General features: G+C 42.4%; 5 protein-coding genes across 10 annotated transcripts; 2 read left to right on the plus strand and 3 right to left on the minus strand.

Moving 5' to 3' along the window:
- Positions 1-718: 718 nt before the first annotated feature.
- LOC6550554 (high mobility group protein DSP1) lies at positions 719-7,489 on the minus strand. 5 transcript variants are annotated; one of them, XM_026982618.1, is made up of 7 exons: positions 7,378-7,489; positions 6,242-6,354; positions 3,885-4,361; positions 3,646-3,804; positions 3,407-3,570; positions 3,102-3,276; positions 719-3,034 (listed from the first exon to the last, which is right to left on the minus strand). In XM_026982618.1, exons 2-7 carry the CDS (start codon positions 6,263-6,265, stop codon positions 2,852-2,854), a joined length of 1,182 nt encoding a protein of 393 aa, XP_026838419.1. In that variant the 5' UTR covers positions 6,266-6,354; positions 7,378-7,489; the 3' UTR covers positions 719-2,851. The 5 variants fall into 5 exon arrangements, with proteins under 5 accessions (XP_026838419.1, XP_026838420.1, XP_001977954.1 ...); XM_026982619.1 differs by lacking the exon at positions 7,378-7,489 and adding an exon at positions 7,024-7,106 and having other exon boundaries at positions 3,885-4,340; XM_001977918.3 differs by lacking the exon at positions 7,378-7,489 and adding an exon at positions 7,024-7,106.
- A 1,185-nt stretch (positions 7,490-8,674) lies between these two features.
- Positions 8,675-9,505, plus strand: LOC6550555 (HIG1 domain family member 2A, mitochondrial). Its single transcript, XM_001977919.3, has 2 exons — positions 8,675-8,952; positions 9,036-9,505. Exons 1-2 carry the CDS (start codon positions 8,808-8,810, stop codon positions 9,197-9,199), a joined length of 309 nt encoding a protein of 102 aa, XP_001977955.1. The 5' UTR covers positions 8,675-8,807; the 3' UTR covers positions 9,200-9,505.
- A 407-nt stretch (positions 9,506-9,912) lies between these two features.
- On the plus strand, positions 9,913-12,152 carry LOC6550556. Of its 2 annotated transcripts, none has more exons than XM_015155754.2 (4): positions 9,913-9,966; positions 10,434-10,778; positions 10,841-11,156; positions 11,403-12,152. In XM_015155754.2, exons 2-4 carry the CDS (start codon positions 10,438-10,440, stop codon positions 11,700-11,702), a joined length of 957 nt encoding a protein of 318 aa, XP_015011240.1. In that variant the 5' UTR covers positions 9,913-9,966; positions 10,434-10,437; the 3' UTR covers positions 11,703-12,152. The 2 variants fall into 2 exon arrangements, with proteins under 2 accessions (XP_015011240.1, XP_026838133.1); XM_026982332.1 differs by having other exon boundaries at positions 10,844-11,156.
- A 270-nt stretch (positions 12,153-12,422) lies between these two features.
- Positions 12,423-15,064, minus strand: LOC6550557 (calpain-C). Its single transcript, XM_001977921.3, has 2 exons — positions 14,116-15,064; positions 12,423-13,941 (listed from the first exon to the last, which is right to left on the minus strand). Exons 1-2 carry the CDS (start codon positions 14,844-14,846, stop codon positions 12,630-12,632), a joined length of 2,043 nt encoding a protein of 680 aa, XP_001977957.1. The 5' UTR covers positions 14,847-15,064; the 3' UTR covers positions 12,423-12,629.
- Positions 15,065-15,462: 398 nt separating this feature from the next.
- LOC6550558 (XK-related protein 6) lies at positions 15,463-17,279 on the minus strand. Its single transcript, XM_001977922.3, has 5 exons — positions 16,923-17,279; positions 16,696-16,851; positions 16,360-16,490; positions 15,962-16,114; positions 15,463-15,891 (listed from the first exon to the last, which is right to left on the minus strand). Exons 1-5 carry the CDS (start codon positions 17,150-17,152, stop codon positions 15,503-15,505), a joined length of 1,059 nt encoding a protein of 352 aa, XP_001977958.1. The 5' UTR covers positions 17,153-17,279; the 3' UTR covers positions 15,463-15,502.
- Positions 17,280-17,309: the final 30 nt, after the last annotated feature.

Below are 17,309 nucleotides of genomic sequence, written 5' to 3' on the forward strand. Positions count from 1 at the left end.
TTTTAAATATATTTACAAATGAATAAGCTTAGCCAATTGAATGATTGTTCTCGGCTTTCCTACGGCTAATCCAGACACCGGCTTTATAAGGATAAATTGCTTTACGTTGCTCCATATCGCATAGATTCTAGTTTTTTCGTCTTCCCAAGATATTTGTGCAATATTCCAGTTTAATTTTCAGTAATAAATTAGGTCTGTTCTTTCAAAAACCCCATATTTTGGGCAAGGAAGATCTACATGGCCCTGGGAAAAACAGTAATTGGTCGAAATCATCTGAACCATTTGACAGTAATATGTACATATATCTGCCCCTGAAACCCATTTTGGCACACAGCAGTTCCACTCGTAGTACATACGCAAAACAACTCATAAGAAATGTTCTCTGATTTGCCTTTACAAGCGTACATCTAGCTAAATTAAATTTATTTGAAACTATTTTTACAGTATTGTGTAAATTCTTAGGAAAAAAAAAACAAATACTTAGTGGCTACTATAGTATTGCTATTGTAATTCACACATTTTAGTTTAGGAACTCGGTCATGGTTCCTACCGAGTGTTGTGTCTATTAAATATAAAAGCTAAAGCTGTTCATTATTGGGATTTTTAACATACAAGTTATTCATCTATTACGTATGTACCAAGCATTAATCAAAAATAAAGATAAACCAAATTGTTTCGAAGAACACATCATCATCATTCCATCACAAAAAAAAGAGAATCTCGTTTCTAAAAGTTTATTTTATAATAGTTTAGTTCTTATAACAAAGCGCACAGGGAACTGGAATTTTCATAGTAATTAATTATGTAGGGTATGGATTACCGTCAAATTTTAGAAAATTAGGAATTAAAGGTTTAACCTAGACACACTTCTATGAATATAATCTCGGTGGCGAGTTATTCTCTATCAAAATCATGCTAAAAAATATATATGTATATTTATATATATAATTACATGCATATACACGCATATCTCGCACTCATAACGTGGCGAGAGCGAAGTTAGGCGTACAGCTAGAGGCGTCCTGGTTTAACTGACCATCGACGGATCCATGGTTATAATTTCAGCTCCTCTCTTATCACGTTATAATCTAACCACTACGCGGCTTATACAGGCGATCTAAAGGAAAACATCCTTCCAACCGTTGTGGCCATGGGTGATTCCTATCCATGCATACCCTACCCCATCTATCAAAGGTCGGAGGAACGTCTCCCTTTACATCTTCTTCTGTTTCTGTTTCTGTTTCTGTCTCTGATTTGCTTCTGTGCCTGGAACAACATTTGGGCGTTTTAAGGCCGACGCAAAAACTTCAAATTTCTACGCAATTTACATTACTTTGCAGTCCCGCTGAAATCTACTTTATTATTAGGGTTGTATGTTGTAATTTGCTCTCGATTCTCGTTAATTTCTACGTAGTCTCATTTAAATAATACTTCAAATAGTATGTACATGGCCAAGTCAACAACAATTGTTGCAATGTCCGATATCATTTTGGTTGTTCCTCCTCTCGAAGCGCCGAACAACCCAACCTTCCGTATCTTACGATCGTGGCTATTATAGTTGATGTGTATATTTACAAATGAGGACAAACCCAATTATCTCCAAGGCTCTTGATTCACGAATCGCAAACTAAACTGGTAAATAAACTAAGTAAATATGTGTTTAATGAAATGAAATTTAAAGGATATATGTGTGAGAGCGGCAAAAATAAATAGATCGAGATATCACCCGCCACTGAGTTAAGTATTTCACATTATCACGTTTCATTGAGTTTGTTTCGTGTGGGAACATATAAACTCGAACGCATTAATTGTAGTTTCATTATGGTGAATCTAACTTTAATAAATGGGAAATATGTACCAATATTTATAAATGTAGTGGTAACCTTCATAGTTGCTGAGAACGAATGACATCATGATGAATTTCTTCAATTTATAAAATAATTCTTCTTATTAATTTAGGAGAAACTTAGCACTGAAGCACAAATAAGGTTTGCAGACAGATGAGTGTCATTTTAATCTAACCATACTTAATCGTATTCATCTTAACATAGAACTTATAAAAGGTTTCTTTGTGATTTATCTTCATAATTCATGGAAATTTGATTACTTATGTTAAAAAAAAAAAATATATATTATTTATATATATGCATTTACATATACATAATAGGTGTTTTTTTTTTTAGAGATTCCACTTCCCGATAACCATCAAATTGTCACAACAAAAATGAAACAAAACAATTTGTGCTTTGGTTTTCCAATCACAGAAATCTTCTGCAGACATTTTGCCCACGGCTGGTATGGAAATCGCTGGAAAAATCCTTAAGTTTCACAGAATCTCACGAGATTTCGTATTGCTTCGAAATACACTAGGAACAATGGTTTCTCTTCGGTTAACTATGAAAAGCTCTTCTGAACGTTCAAGAGATTTCTGTGATAGTTGGATTTTTAGTTGGACATTGGTTCACAAATATTTCTGAAAGAGACTTACACCGCTCATTCGGGGGTGCTACAAATGAAAAAAAAAGGAGAGATTCACAAGAGCTCTATGCACATCCTTGCTGCTTAAAAAAAAAAAAACAAAACAAAAAAAGAACCTTTCCACCATGACTGTTAGCCTGTCTTTAATCAAAACACGATTGATAATAGCTTTGCCAGATGATCCTGAACAAATTGTGACAGTGTTCTGTTGCCGGAAAGCGAAACCTCTAAAAGGGCACACCCTTATATATATAAATATATATTCAACACACATTGGCCAACCTGATAATAGATCAACCAACGTTATCATGTTTGTTCCTCCATCGCGACAACGATCGTGTGTATAAATAGTGAAGAGTATTTACTGCTAAACCTATTGGTTCTCGTCATCATCTCCATCGCCGTCGTCGTCGTCGTGCTGCTCTTCTAGCTGCTGGTGTTGCTGCTGGGCAGCGGCGGCAAGTAACGCGGCTTTCTGTGCCTGCGCCTGCATCGACGCCTGCATCGACGGTGCGGACATGGCTATTTTCCCGCTCGTCTTGTACTCGGTCATCTCCTGTTAAGGGCGAAAATCCGCAAGTTAATCGGGCATATCCAAGTGGTAATGCATATCTAAAACCTACGCGTTCATATCGAGCCTTGTCCCGCTCGGCCATCGACTCGTACTTCTGCTTGACCTCGGGATCCACATCGGACCACTTTCGTCCCAGCTCTTTGGCAATGTCGCCCACTCCGAACTCGGGATTAAGTGCCTTCACCTTATTTCTCTCGTCATTGCAGAACCAGAAGAACGCAGACCTAGGCAAAAAAAAAGGGTAGAATAAAGCATAGTAGTAAATCATTATTGATCTGATTTGCTTCATTATCTTGCAGTCACAATTGTATACATTGTAGGATAATATGATAATTGACTTTGCTACGAACTCACAATGAACGTTTTGGAGCATTGGGGTCCTTGATTTGTTTCCTCTTCTTGCCGCGTCCCACAACCGCTCCCTTGGGCGGCACATAGTTCTGCATTTCCGCCTCGTATCGCTGCTTGTCCTTCTCGGCCATTTCGTGGAAGCGCTTCTTTTCCTTGTCCACCATTGTCTAGACGATTCGGATATATGGCAATCCACTTTAAAACAAGGAGCCCTTAAGGAAATTGGTATTCTCATTACTTACCTTCCACCTCTCGGCACACTTCCGTGAGAATTCGGCGAATATCACCGTCTCATCGGGATGCTTCTTTTTGTGCTCCTCTCTGCAAGTTTGTACAAAGTATGCGTAGGCGGTCATTCGGCCTCTGGGCTTGGCATCGGCCTTGCCTCTGATCATGGGGCTCTGTGGATTGGGGAACGGAAACGGAAACGGAAACGAGGTTAGTTGATGACTGATGTTAGCAAGTCGCATATTGAACTTACCGCCGAATTGATGACATTCTGTTGCTGCTGCTGCTGTTGCATCTGTTGTTGCTGCTGGTGCTGTTGCTGCTGCTGTTGTTGTTGCTGCTGCTGTTGCTGCTGCTGGTGCTGCAGTTGCGCCGCTGTATTGGCATCGACCTGGCCCTGATTAGCGGCCGAATACCACCACTGGGAGCCGGGTACGGCTGCTGCTGCGGCTGCCTGTGCCATATTTAGACGATAATCATAGCCCGTGGTGCCGGCTGCGTTCGATGTGGCCACCACCTGGGCCATCGTCGTTGCCGGATTCGGAAAACTGCTGGCCATTTTGTATGTGAACAGCTGTTGGGTGCCCACGCCGGCTGTGGTATTGGAGCTGTTCTGGTGCGCCTGCTGTTGATTCTGCTGCACCACCACCTGGTGTTGTTGCAACTGTTGCTGTTGTACTTGTTGTTGTTGCTGAGCAGCCAATTGCTGCTGATAGTGTTGAATTGTTTGCTGATCAATAGTTGGTTGATGGTGTTCATTAGCATTATTAGTGCGATGCCAGTCGATTGGGCTACAACAATACACTACAATCATTTGGCTGGACTCTCGATGTCTGGCATCGCACTAACCACTAAGATAGTCCTTAATACTAGCGATAGTGAGAACTGTGCGTTTTTGTTGTGAGTTATGCGTTTTAATGAGCGCCAATAAACGAAGTAGGACCAGAAAAGCGGATATTTCTTAGCTAAATAACTATCAACGTAATCACAAACGAATCATTTAATCTTTCCATCGCTACATTGCGAATATTTTGTTAACATTTTTACAGTTTTTTCCACTGTTAAAACTTAACTTTGATAAACTAAGCTAGATGTCTTTAAATAGCATGTATTTTAAATTGGTACTCATTTAAATTACTAAGTCTGAAGAGTCTTAGTCTTACTTAAAGCAAAAAGCTTAAGTAGCATTTAAATTATATCATCCAAAGATATTAAAAGTATCTGTCGGAATTGGGGCGTTATCCTTTTCATTTACTTTCCATGTAAACAAACATGTAGATACTCGTTATCTACAGATACCGATAAATTGATGTCAATACCAGAATATAATACTAAATCCTGGCCAAAATAAAGTCTCTTATTTTCCATTGAAAGCGTAATTTTAGTGTTAATAATCTATATCGTTTTGTTTACAAGTTAATAGTAATTATCGCACCAGCTGTTAAGCCCATAGATAGAAAGCTTTTACATGAATCGGGCAAGGTAATGGAACTATTGTTAGGGGAAGAAGAAGCAGAGCGAGTAGCACCGGTTCCGTTTTGTGAATCGGATTGGATTGTCTTCATTTTGATTCCGATTCCAGGGCTTATAGTGCAAAACCAGGGCGCCAGAGTTGCAAAACATGAATGAACCCATTATTCTTTTAGCCGAAAATAGCCTCTTTTTGCTTGCCAATTGTGAAAAACGAAAAATACACTTTCCTACCACTGCCAAACAAAAAATAATAATAATTGTATACTAGAGAACCACTTTACGTAGATACATATGTAAGTACAGAGACATACATGTGCGCATAAATATTTGAATAGCCAAGTATTTGCACATGCATACATTTGTATTTTATGCACACATTGATAAAAATATAGCCAATTTCGGATTACGCAAGCTGTGATTTGGGCCGTTTCATATACAGGTTTTCATATGTGTATGTATTTTTATTTTATGTACATCATATTCTCCTTATTTTTTGCATATTGTATGTACATATGCATGCAAACAAACATGCATACATCGCATTAAGGAAGCACATTTAATAAGAAACGAAATGCAATACGGTTTACCGTTTACATCCAAACATTCAGCATTCACGATTCTTGGTATAAATATATTTGTATATTTATACAAACTAATAAGGAAAATGGCGGACTTGGATGCGCACGCAAAATACAATTTTGATTGTACAGCGTCGCTTTTTTGTTTGTATGCATACTAGCACATACATAGGCGTACTCTTAGTGCATTTAGTTAAATGTATATTTACTTAATAACTAAAAACAAAAGCGAGACGCAATGGATGTACATACGTTTGCATGTACATACGTATGTAAGCATGTATGCAGCATATATACATATATATTCACAAAAAGTTTCCACTGCGGCTGAGAAAAGGCAATCAGGTGCCGAAATATCCAAATAAATAATGAACAAATAAGGGTTTGGCTTTTTATTAATTATACATTGTCGTTTGGCGGGAAAATGATTAAAACGCGGCAACCTATACATAAACGCGGCCATGATTGTATGTGTGTTGTGCCATGAGTGTATATAAATGTATGTGTGTGCGTTCGTGTTTTTTTTAATAAAACGCCGTATACCTGCACACAAGCTTACCTGTATTTGATGAAAGTGTTCCATAACTGTGAGATTTCGGATCTAGTCCGAATGCTTCAATTGTAGATTGGCTTTATACTGGGATTCCCGTACTATATCTTTCACTTTTAGTCCTAAATGGTTAAAGCAAATATATTTACTTTTAGCACAAGTACGTATGTATTAATACGCACACCAACGCAAATTGGAGTCGAGTCTTAAGCCAGTTTTCTTTTTCTTAATACTGTTCTACGCAGTTTGTTGTACGTCGTATTGTATTGATTATTGCACGTACATATGTATGTACGCATACGAATGCGAGTGTATGTACGATGCACGTTAGCAGGAAAAAAAGGAACACGGCACAAGCCAAAACTTCGAAATGAAATTCGAAAATTTGAAAAATTCACAATGCACGTTGTTTTTTGTACTTCTTTTTTTTTGTTTGCGTCTAGGCCTTTTTTGTTTGATTTTATTTGTTTTTTGGTTGGCAAAACGCGAAACGCGGGCGGCTTTGCGGATTTGTTTTGTCGTTTGTTTTTAGCTTGTAAAAAATAAACAAACAGCGCTGCATACGCTGACTTTATTGTATCGTATCGTATCGCTTGTGTTTTGTTGGTGTGGTATGGTATATATGCTATACAGTACACAGCACACAGTATGGTATCGTATCAATGCGAATGCGGAAAATACAATATATGAGGTTCGTTCGCGCGCCGCTCGCCTGATTGAAAACACACACAGAGAGTACCAACAACGAATGAACGAATGAACAACGAATTGAATTGCCGTCTCTGCCTTACCTTCTTACTGTGCTTCCAAATCCAAACGGGCGGATAAATGTGTATGCGTTGAGTTGCGTTGGACTGTGTGCGCAATTCTGTGCTTGTGTGCGTGTGTGCGGGAGAGTGAGAGCGCGAAGAGAGCCAACGCGCAGATACATACATATGTACATACACGTGGTGGAGGGAAAAGGCCTTATAAAACTTTTTGGCCTGTTACTTTCGTACGTACATACGAACGCGGGTATGTACATAAACGCTTGCGTGCCAAACATACAAGCTATGGATCGTGTGGAGTGTGGGAAAAATACTGTACTGTATGTATTCATATGTACATTACAGAGTTCTTAGGGCCAAAATTTCTTTTAAACATACTTATCTTATTTTTAACTGCCAGCTACATTCGTTAATGCGACGTATGTACATATGCATGTTCGCCTGGCTGTACGAATTCTACAAAACCGATATGCATCAATGCAAACACATTGATACATAACCAAGCATATACAATTGTGTTCATGCTAATAGCAGTGCTGATGACCGCCACTCTCTAAATTGATTGTTTCATACAAATACGCCATTATAAAACAATGTTTTTTTTTTTTCAATTTATTTTGTGGATTTCGGAATGGATGTTCTGTCAAAAAGCAGTAAATCCAACAGGTTCTTCAAAGCTAATATAATATTTAGTATATACATATAACTGCATTGCTCCTTTTGCGACCCAGAAGACGAAGCAAAGGATTAATTAACGAAAACGAATACGGAAAAATCCGTTTGACGCTTTTGCACTGCTATTTCCACGAACGCAGCTGTATGTATAAACGTGTGGAACACACAAACATATGTACATCGCAGCGACCCGCTACATACACATTTTCATTTTGTGTGTTTGTGTTCCCGTCTGACTGTACTTCCAATTCGAATATCTCTCTCGCTCTCTCTTTTGCTCTCGTGAGTTTTGTTTTACAGAGAGAGGCAATAATGCATATGTGTATGTACGTATGTAATGTATGAGGTCACAAAAACCCAAAAAACTCAATTCACAATTATATTAGCCATTAAAATACTTTACTAATTTAATTTATTCATATTATCCTTAAGTCTTAAATAATTTATTAGCGATTTTAATAAAAGATTTCTTTCTTGTATATTTATTTTAATATTTGTTGATTCCGAAGACAGGGTCCTTTAAAATACCAACTATGATCTGGTTTCCTTGAAATTAAACAATTTCTTTAAATTACTTTATAACCATTTAAAGTAATTTAAAGAAATGGTTTCATTTCAAGGAAACAACGTCTTTCTAAAAAATTAAAGTTTTGTAATTGTTAAGAGAAATTAAATATTATTTGCTGCTTATTTTATTATGTTTTAAAAAAGGTTACACAAAATGGTAAATTTGTAAAAGGGTTGAAGTCATATTGAATGGTAATATAAATAATATATTCATAATAGAAAATATATTCATACAGGGTGCGTTATGAAAGTAATGCGCATTTTCTAAGAAAAATATATTTGTTGATCCAATCAGTACAAATTATTAAAATTCTTCCTCGCTTTAAGAATATGAAGAAGGAAATATCGTTTATAATTTAAAAATAACGTTTTTGAATGTATGCTTGTTTCATTTTCAGAGCGTTTCTTGAGATTTGTCGTGTGGTAAGTTAATCGACGTTAGAAAACTATCGGCTAAATAGTGTGAACGCACGGACATCATATGCGCTGGTGTCATCTCTAATTGAATAATACAATTTGACTTGTCTGATACTATTTTACTAATATTGCGCGGAACTAAAAGCGATATGTCGAACAAAATTCAAGTTTCGCTTCCGGAGGAGGAACTGGATTGGATACAATTGTGCCAGGATCTGGGACCCGTTGCCGAGGTGGAAACGACTAAGGAGAAGCTGCAGCGCAAGATCAAGGAGAATCCGCTGGTTCCGTTGGGTGAGTGTATTTGCCGGGTTATGTAAACAAAACAATGTACATATCTATTTATTGCTTCAATTGTTTATTACTTACGCATGTAGGATGTTTGGCCACCACGGCGGCGCTCACTGCTGGCTTATACAACTTTCGCACTGGCAATCGCAAGATGTCGCAGCTGATGATGCGAACTCGTATCGCCGCTCAGGGATTTACCGTTATGGCCCTAGTCGTCGGTGTCGTCATGACATACACTGATAAAAAATAACCATAACGATTATATTATGGTCCTAAATATATAGGCTGAATTTTCATTCAGTTGTATTCTGTTTTTTTTTTAGTCCCATGTTACAAAAAGCTACCACCTACGGTGCAAACTTATATAAATGTTTAAATATACGTTAATTTGTATATAGACAGTATCTAAAAGATACCTATAGATGATAATTTTATAATGTCTCATTTTGTTGTACTGAAAAGAGGGAAATTAACAATCTTAAGGGGCTACTATTAATGTAATAGTTTTAGCTGTGATGAATCAATAGATTCAAATAAATAATACATATCATCCAAATTATAATGCGTTTTGCGGTGTTTAGTAATTATTTACTTCACTTATTGAGCTTGGTTTACACAAACTCTTTAATGCATTTGATGCTTTTAGAGAAAATGAAAAAGGTTTAGCCAATAAATCTTAAATTCTTCCTAAATCAAACTGAAGGATACAACGTGGAACATTTTTGTTCTAAAACATAAAATTCTTCCTAAAATATACTTACTAAAACTAAATAATGGTTTAATGTTGGAATTGCTTAGTGTTGTTGCATATACAGGGCTATACCTGGGTGTGTCCAATGGCACGGGGGTAAAAATACCCGGACTCAAAGGTATCGCCAAGTTACTGGCTTTTCCAATTCGGCGGGGGAGATGCGCGCGCACCTCTGCTGGAGAGGAGAGCCAAGTATTTGGGATAGTTACTACCACTCAGTTCTGACTGGGATTTCCTTGACACAAGTCAGGGCATTGTGTTGAAAGGTTCGAAAGTGTTTTCAATCTCAAGTAGTGTTAAGTATAGTTAATAGTATATAGAACCTGAAAATGGGTTCCCAAAGGGCTCCTACCTTCTTGGTGTTATCAAAATCCTAAAATCTCGGCTGGAATGTAGGGGCCCAACTAATATTTATAACACCCGTGGGGATGCAAAGGAATTTTCAGCTAATGGCTTTGTTTGTACTTGTGTATTCGACACAAACTTTTTAGTACTTCCATTAAGTAGTACCTACTAGAGAGTCTCAGATGATAGAACTATTTCATTATGGGGTGCGATTAGTCGTTTGCTAGTTAATAGTAGAAAACCTACCCCCAAAAACAGTGTTGTGAGTCCAGGAACACAACACAGATACACATGATTATACGGCGGATTTAGCGGATGGGGTACTGGTACATGGGTATGCGCCATTGATTCGATGGTAATTATGTGTGTGCTCTGGACACATTTTCAGCTTCATGATGAACATGCTCTTTGGAAATTGTGTGGGCAGCTGTGACCAGCTGGCCGGTCCACCGCCGGACTTTATACTATCGATGCCGCCGCCACCGCTGCCATCCTTCCTGATCTCCAAGCCGGCGACGGTGGACATCCTGTTGCCGTCCAATGAGTCGCAGCCGTGCTTCGCTGCCTTCATGTGTGGCCACGGGATGCAGCACAACGAGAGCGGGAATGCGCTGATGGAGCTGGTCAGGAGTGATTCCAGGAGTCTGGAGAGCGTCTGGCTGTTTGTCTCGTCCTGCATCGGGATCTTCGTGTTCGGCTGCTTCCTGGCCCTCATTGTGATGAGGTGCAGAGAGTAAGTCTTGGTGTTGCACAAAGATTTGCTTGTATTCCTACATTACCATTTTGCCAATCCAGCAGTTCCTTCTTCTCGTACCATGACGCCAATATCAAGCAGACGGCCATTAATGCCCTGGGCGAGGCTACCAAGTCCAATGCCTTCACATCCGGCGGAATTCTGTATCCCTGTGCCACGGCCAACAGTCGGGACTTGCTCCAGAGCCAGCTGGTCAACGACAGCCGCCTCCTGTGGGCTACACTAACGCCCCACGGCACCCGGCACTTCATCATCGAGAACTCTCAGGATGGGCACTACGAATCGGTGGACTATCGCGGCAAGTCGCACAGCCAGGTCTTCCGCGGCTACGAGAAGCACTCGCAGTCCTTTGTCAAGGTAAGGATACTATATACTACTGAGCTAGAATTTGTGGCCTATCCTAGGGCGCCTTTATTATCAACGTCTGATGGTCGATCTGTTATGTATTTCTGTATAACTCAGATGGGTATCTATAATGTATAAAACAAGAAAGTAGATATTATACCAGTAGTACTGATAGGATATCAAACCTACTAAGGCTGAAATTTATAACTTTGTAAGCATGTGATATCGGAAATAATATGTATTTCTGGCCGATTCCAGTCGTTTGACAACAATGGCTTTGTTGACTACGACTACGAGGATCCCACGCCATTGATGGACTCCTACCATGACGACATGGACTCGGGCTACCAGGAGCCGCACGAGGTGACTGGCTCCCTGAAGCGGTCGGCGATGCGAACTGTGGAGTCGCTGAACGACACCCCGACCAGTGGCGGATCGAGCTCAAATTACCACTCCAGCTCCAACCAGCAGATCGGCAACACCAAGTCCATCAGCCGCAAGACGACGCTGTCCCGCCGCATCAGCGATGCCTCCTCCCAGAATGGAACCTCCATGTAATTGTGCTGTCCATTGGGTATTGTACATTTCCATTGGACGGAGGCCATTGGGACTGGAATGTCGTCCACATCACTAACTGCAGACAGTAGGGATTATGATTACGCTTTGAACTTTTAGACTATTTTAAAGAGTGAGGCACAAGTGTGGGCTGTTCTCGGGAGTCACAAGAGCAGTGCGTCCAGGAAATCACGGCATCGCGAATTCAGGACGGCAGCTGCTGGAATCGTTACCCATGGATCGCTACTACAGAAGAGCCACGCACCTGCGATCATCTTTCAAGCCTACTAGGGATCGTATCCACTGGTGTACCATGTATAATACTCGTGCACAAAATACTCGCTTGTAAACACACTACACACGTCTTTTATAAATAATACCCGCAACTATAGCTATATCAGATAATCCAACTAAAGCTGATCGGAAAGGCCAACTATTGTATCTGCATATAGACCTACCACTTGGAGTCCTTCTCGCCCGGATCGGGGTCTCGAATAAATAAACATACATAGATTTTGAAAATACTCTGAACACGTCTCGCCTTCAGCGCTCGTTTAATTGTTAGCCATAAGAACAATAAATAATAATAAAATTCTCAGTAGTACATAAAAATCTGCTGTCGCATTAACCATTTCGCTCGATTCCATATATGATATGGGTTAAACTCTAGATGGTGGCTTTTCCTCTCTGAAGACAAAGTTAAAAAATAGTATTATGTGGAGGGTTTTCTTGATTTAGAAACAATTTGAAACGAGTAAATGGAGGAAAGTAAGAAATCTCTCAAGCGAAACTGGCTTTTGATTAGCAGATCAGCATCATCAACATCGCCATCATCCTTATCATCGTCCTTAACCAGTATATAAATCTTAGGATTAAAAAAAAAGAGAGTGTTGATGGATTTCAGTTGAGCGGGTTCCGCACCCGTGTAGCTTAGCAGCTCAGTATGCTCTTGATCCAGTCGTGCAGATGCACCTCGATCACGTTCACCTGGCCGTAGTTCTTCAGATGGAACTGATTGAAGGCGGTGGTCAGATGGATGACGGCTGAAACGAAGTCGCTGAGCCTGAGCGTGCCGTCCTTGCGGATATAACGCTGGATCAGGCAGTTCATGATGTCCGTGCTCAGCTGGAAGCCGATGTCGCAGAGGGCATCGCGCAGTCGCTCCGCGCGCAGGATGCCCGCCTTCTCCTTGGTGTACATCTTGAAGACGCCCTGCCAGGACTTCAGGTTGACCATGAAGGTCTTGAACTGCTGGAAGGTGATGCGGCCACTGCCGCTCCTGTCCTGCAGCGCGATCACCTGGCGACAGATGTCGATGTTGGCGCATCCCTTGATGTAATCATTGGGCAGGCACGCCTCCAGGAGCTCGTGCAGCTCGAAGCAGTTAATCGTCTTGTTCTCATCCGCCAGTTGCATGTACACGGGCTCATATTGACACACGCTCTTTACCTTCGGGCCACCGGCTCGCTCGGCATCCGTGCTCTTGAGTGCCGGAAAGGGATCCAGCAGGATCATGGTCTGCGTCTCCAGGCAGGAGAGGCGGAAGGAGCCGGTGCCCAGGAGGCGGACCGTAAAGTGTGCCTCCTCCGCCGGCTCATAGGTGGTCGGTATGAGGACGTAGTGACCCGCCTCCAGGTGCGTATGATAGCTAACGTGCCGCGTGTTCCCGTAGTCCGAATTCAGGTAGCTCACATGGTTCTTGAAGAAGTCCTTCTGCAGGCACTCGCTGAGCATATACTCGCCATCCCATGTGTACATCGTAAAGCCAATGACCTTCGGCTCCACGGCCGTGTGCTGATTGAGGGCAATCACCAGATCCTGCTCATCCTGCACCGATATCAGCAGCTGGGGATTGATGTGGAACGATTCGTGATTGCGACAACCACCGGCGGTGACGCCTCGCTTCCACTGGCCCTGGTGCATCTTCATCTTCCAGTGCAGCGGACGACTCTTGAGCATCTCCTCGTCGTTGGACGTCTCCGTGTCCAGGTACACCACCTCCATGGTGCTAAATATCTCCACAAAGTCGCAGAACGACAGCCAGAACTCGCCGGGACCCAATTGCCGAATGAGGCGCGCCCGCTCCACCTGCGACACTCGCTCCCACGTCTTGGACATCGGCGACCAGTCGCCCAGGAAGTGCGTCTTCTCGCCAAAGGGCTTGCTCGAGAACGTATCCTTCAGGCACACCAGCTGCACCGAGTCGCCCATCAGCGTCTTCACCTTATCCAGGCTGGAAAGTCTGTAGGTTCAAAGAGAAAGGTTCGTTATAGTTGGGAAAACATACATAAATATGCCCAAGTTTTTGGGCTTAACCAAAGAGGTAGTGGAATAATAGACAGATAGATTGTTCCAGAAAACTGTTTAGTCAGTTCAGCAATGGAAGAGGTATCCCACAAAATCGCATAAAGCTTACCTGTAGTTAACGTTCACCAGGATCCCATTGGGCATGCGCTCGGCAAGATTCTTCTTGGCCACGGTGGCACTCTTGTCCGCCAAGCAGGTGACGATGCAGGTGGTGGTGAGCAGCTCCTTGAGCGTCTGCGGCCGGATGCTATCCGCGAGGATGGGCATTTGCCGCACCACGCCGCCCAGGAGATCGGTGAGTCCGTCGGAACGAGTGCCATACTTGAGGGCCTCATAGGAGCCGTGCAGCTTGGCAATGGCCTTCTCCAGCAGGGCGGCCCAGAAGCAATTGGACGCCTGCGGCTGCATGAACGCCAGTCGCCCATTGATGGTGGGCAGACGGTCGTCGACGAGTACCTCCACCCACTCGCCACACCACCACAAGCGGAAACGAAAGACGCCGTGTGCACTGGCCAGGGTCTGATCGGCGGGCACCACGCGGTAGAAGAGGTTCCTTAGGGAACTCAACAGTCCCAGGCAGGAGACCAGCCAGCGATCGCCCATTTTGCCAGGCACCACATCGAATTCCGCCGTCTCGTTGAGGAACACTGGTCCCGGACTGGTTGCAGCCACTGTACCGGAGCCATTATCCGCCAGATCCATGATGCGCTTCCATTGGAAGGTGAACGGCGGTGTTTGGTAGTAGAAGACCGAAGATTGGACCGCGGGGAAATCGGGGTCTTCCCACAGCACGTTCTTCGCCCTGCAATCGCTCAGTATGCGCTCGTATTTGGATGCCATTATCTGGGCGTTGATATCCTTCACATCACTCCCGCCAGTTTCGAGGTGCCGATCCTGATCGCTGCTACTCCTAGTCCTACTGCTCAACTGCGATTTGCCTTGGTCTCCGCCCCTCGTAGCCGAAGTGAAAGTTAACGAGCTGCATGAAATATACAATGCCAACTAGCTGGGCCAACTCTAGCTGCGATCCCGAACCGGTTCCGATCGGTTCATCTGCGGGAACCGTTTTAATTGGGCCCCAAACTCCGCCGTCGTAGCCACCGATTCCAGATTCCGCCAACTGGTTCCAGATGCTCGACCATCCACCATCTTGGGTCGTTGCGCATGCGCCGCTGGATGGCCAATTATGCATTGCTGCTAAATATTTGGGAATTAGTTCGCTCGAAAATCAGTGCGCTTCAAACTAAGTTTAAGAAAGTAAAAAGTAAGTTTAGGAAGTATAACATGCACATAGTTCTAATGACGCTTTTATCTTGCGTCGCATCCAATTCAGATGATTCATATTTACATTTCCTGGTACTACTGGTACTACTAACTACTGGCAAACAAAAAACAGACACTTGTAAGCTGCATATTAGATTGAAGTAGTGATTACTTAGAATGAAAGGCGCATCAAAAGTGGCATAAAAACGTTTATTATACAAAATGGTACTACATTAAAAATAAGTTCGCACGGCATTTGGATGGCAGTTCGTGTAGTAGAATATTATCAGGGCAATACCGACAATATACAAGGCAATAATGGATGTGGCAAGGATTAGAGGAATGTACAAGGCGCAGGCGACAGCATTTTGCAACAAGCAGAATGAGAGGTAAAAGGCGTATTTATATTTGGTTGGCGCATCCTTAACGGGCGTAAAAATAAACAGGTAGACTACGCCGAAGCACAGGCAGTACAGGTAGTTCATAAGGCGGGATTCCGCGATCATGGGCGAGTCCACAAAGAATACAATGGTGCCGCAAAAGCAAGCGAGCGCCGCACAAATGATCACTGTTTCGATGGGGAAAAGACTGGCCACATATGCGATGCAAAGCGTTCTCGAAACTACAAAATAAAGCAAATAACTGGAGAATTACCACAGACCACCTACAGCACCGCTGCCAACTGCACTAACCAGTGAGGCACAGCAGGAAGAGAAATTGCAGAAATCGTCCCTTTGCCGCGATATCATGTTTGTCCAGCTGAGCCAGGCGATTGGAGTGATTGTACGCCTGGATGCACCACGCTATGTTGCCAAAGTAGACGACGAGGGCAATCCGGCGGTAGTCTGAGGAAAGCAATTTGAATAGTTAATGGGTAAGTGCATCCACCGACTTTCTCCACTTTCGTTGCATACAGTCTATACATTGACTTTGATTTCCAAAAGCGAACGTCAGAGCGTCATAGCATAACTCCTCATAAGCATAACTTACAGACATACATTAAGTATCAGAATTAAAGCAGAGAATTTGAAGTGTACAATTTGAGTGTTGATTGAAATATATCACTAATATAGTATTATATTTGTCTTACATGTGAACTCCTTTGCCGATCGCAATACAATTGCCAGCTGTAATATTTTCTGCGGTGCTGATTCCAGAAACGAGTCGAAAAGCCGAACGAAACTAACATTGCACTCTTCCGTCACGAGTTTTTGGTAATATCTGCAAAACAAGCATTCCGATATTTGTTACTACCATTCAAAAGTGCCCGCCTATGATGAAAAGAAAAGAGGAACTAAAATAAACTTAATATAAATATAAATTAAGATAAAAGTCCATTCTACACAGCGAGAATACGACTAACTACTAGAGCATAGATGTACTATAATCTCCTACTCATGCATTATACACTGCACTCATTACTCACCCGATCTCCTCCTGCTTGTCACCCCGGTCTTTGGCCATCGAGTACTTAAAAGCATAGTTAAGGGCGTAGACATCGCGGAAAAGATATGAGATCACAGCATTTGAGTATACCCCTCGCTCCAGGATGCGTTTTTCACCCGAATGGCCGGCCTTCAAGCTGAAATACACACAAATACATAGTTCGTGATCTATAGATTTCGGGGGAAACACACGCATTCGAATTCCTACGTGTGTATATATATGACCGATGTGACCGCCATGGGCACCAGAATGGAGCCAATGGTCCAGGCGCAGTATCCGTACGACTCCTCCATCCAGTACGCGTACGCCAGGCTCCAGTTGATGCAGATCGAGACGAAGCGCCACAGAATAGACACCAGAGTGAGCACCATGCTCAGTTTTGAGATCGGCTCCATCCTGAGGGCGTCCACTTCGGTTCCTTGTTCCGCGGAGGCCATAACTCCTCCCTCCTTCCAGTCGTGATATTGCACATGTGACACCCTATTCCATATATATCCAAGGCCCCGACCTCCAAACCACTCTCTACTGCAACTTGTTGAATTGATTAAGGTTTTAGACTGAAACACTGGAGATTCTAGAGGAACTTGTTCATTT

Source organism: Drosophila erecta, unplaced genomic scaffold (assembly GCF_003286155.1).
Source record: "Drosophila erecta strain 14021-0224.00,06,07 unplaced genomic scaffold, DereRS2 tig00000126-arrow-pilon, whole genome shotgun sequence".
NCBI lineage: Eukaryota > Metazoa > Arthropoda > Insecta > Diptera > Drosophilidae > Drosophila > Drosophila erecta.

Coding starts and splice junctions, on each gene's coding strand:
- LOC6550554 (XM_026982616.1), bottom strand. CDS start 7,167: ATGTATGTATCTGCGCGTTGGCTCTCTTCGCGCTCTCACTCTCCCGCA. Junction 4,362..7,023: donor TTTGGAAGCACAGTAAGAAG/GTAAGGCAGAGA, acceptor ACTATTGATCAG/CAAACAATTCAACACTATCA. Junction 3,571..3,645: donor AGTGTGCCGAGAGGTGGAAG/GTAAGTAATGAG, acceptor CGAATCGTCTAG/ACAATGGTGGACAAGGAAAA.
- LOC6550555 (XM_001977919.3), top strand. CDS start 8,808: ATGTCGAACAAAATTCAAGTTTCGCTTCCGGAGGAGGAACTGGATTGG. Junction 8,953..9,035: donor GAATCCGCTGGTTCCGTTGG/GTGAGTGTATTT, acceptor TTACGCATGTAG/GATGTTTGGCCACCACGGCG.
- LOC6550556 (XM_015155754.2), top strand. CDS start 10,438: ATGATGAACATGCTCTTTGGAAATTGTGTGGGCAGCTGTGACCAGCTG. Junction 10,779..10,840: donor ATTGTGATGAGGTGCAGAGA/GTAAGTCTTGGT, acceptor TTGCCAATCCAG/CAGTTCCTTCTTCTCGTACC. Junction 11,157..11,402: donor ACTCGCAGTCCTTTGTCAAG/GTAAGGATACTA, acceptor GGCCGATTCCAG/TCGTTTGACAACAATGGCTT.
- LOC6550557 (XM_001977921.3), bottom strand. CDS start 14,846: ATGGCATCCAAATACGAGCGCATACTGAGCGATTGCAGGGCGAAGAAC. Junction 13,942..14,115: donor CTGGTGAACGTTAACTACAG/GTAAGCTTTATG, acceptor TTGAACCTACAG/ACTTTCCAGCCTGGATAAGG.
- LOC6550558 (XM_001977922.3), bottom strand. CDS start 17,152: ATGGCCTCCGCGGAACAAGGAACCGAAGTGGACGCCCTCAGGATGGAG. Junction 16,491..16,695: donor GACAAGCAGGAGGAGATCGG/GTGAGTAATGAG, acceptor CTTGTTTTGCAG/ATATTACCAAAAACTCGTGA. Junction 16,115..16,359: donor ATCGGCAAAGGAGTTCACAT/GTAAGACAAATA, acceptor TGCTTTCCTCAG/ACTACCGCCGGATTGCCCTC.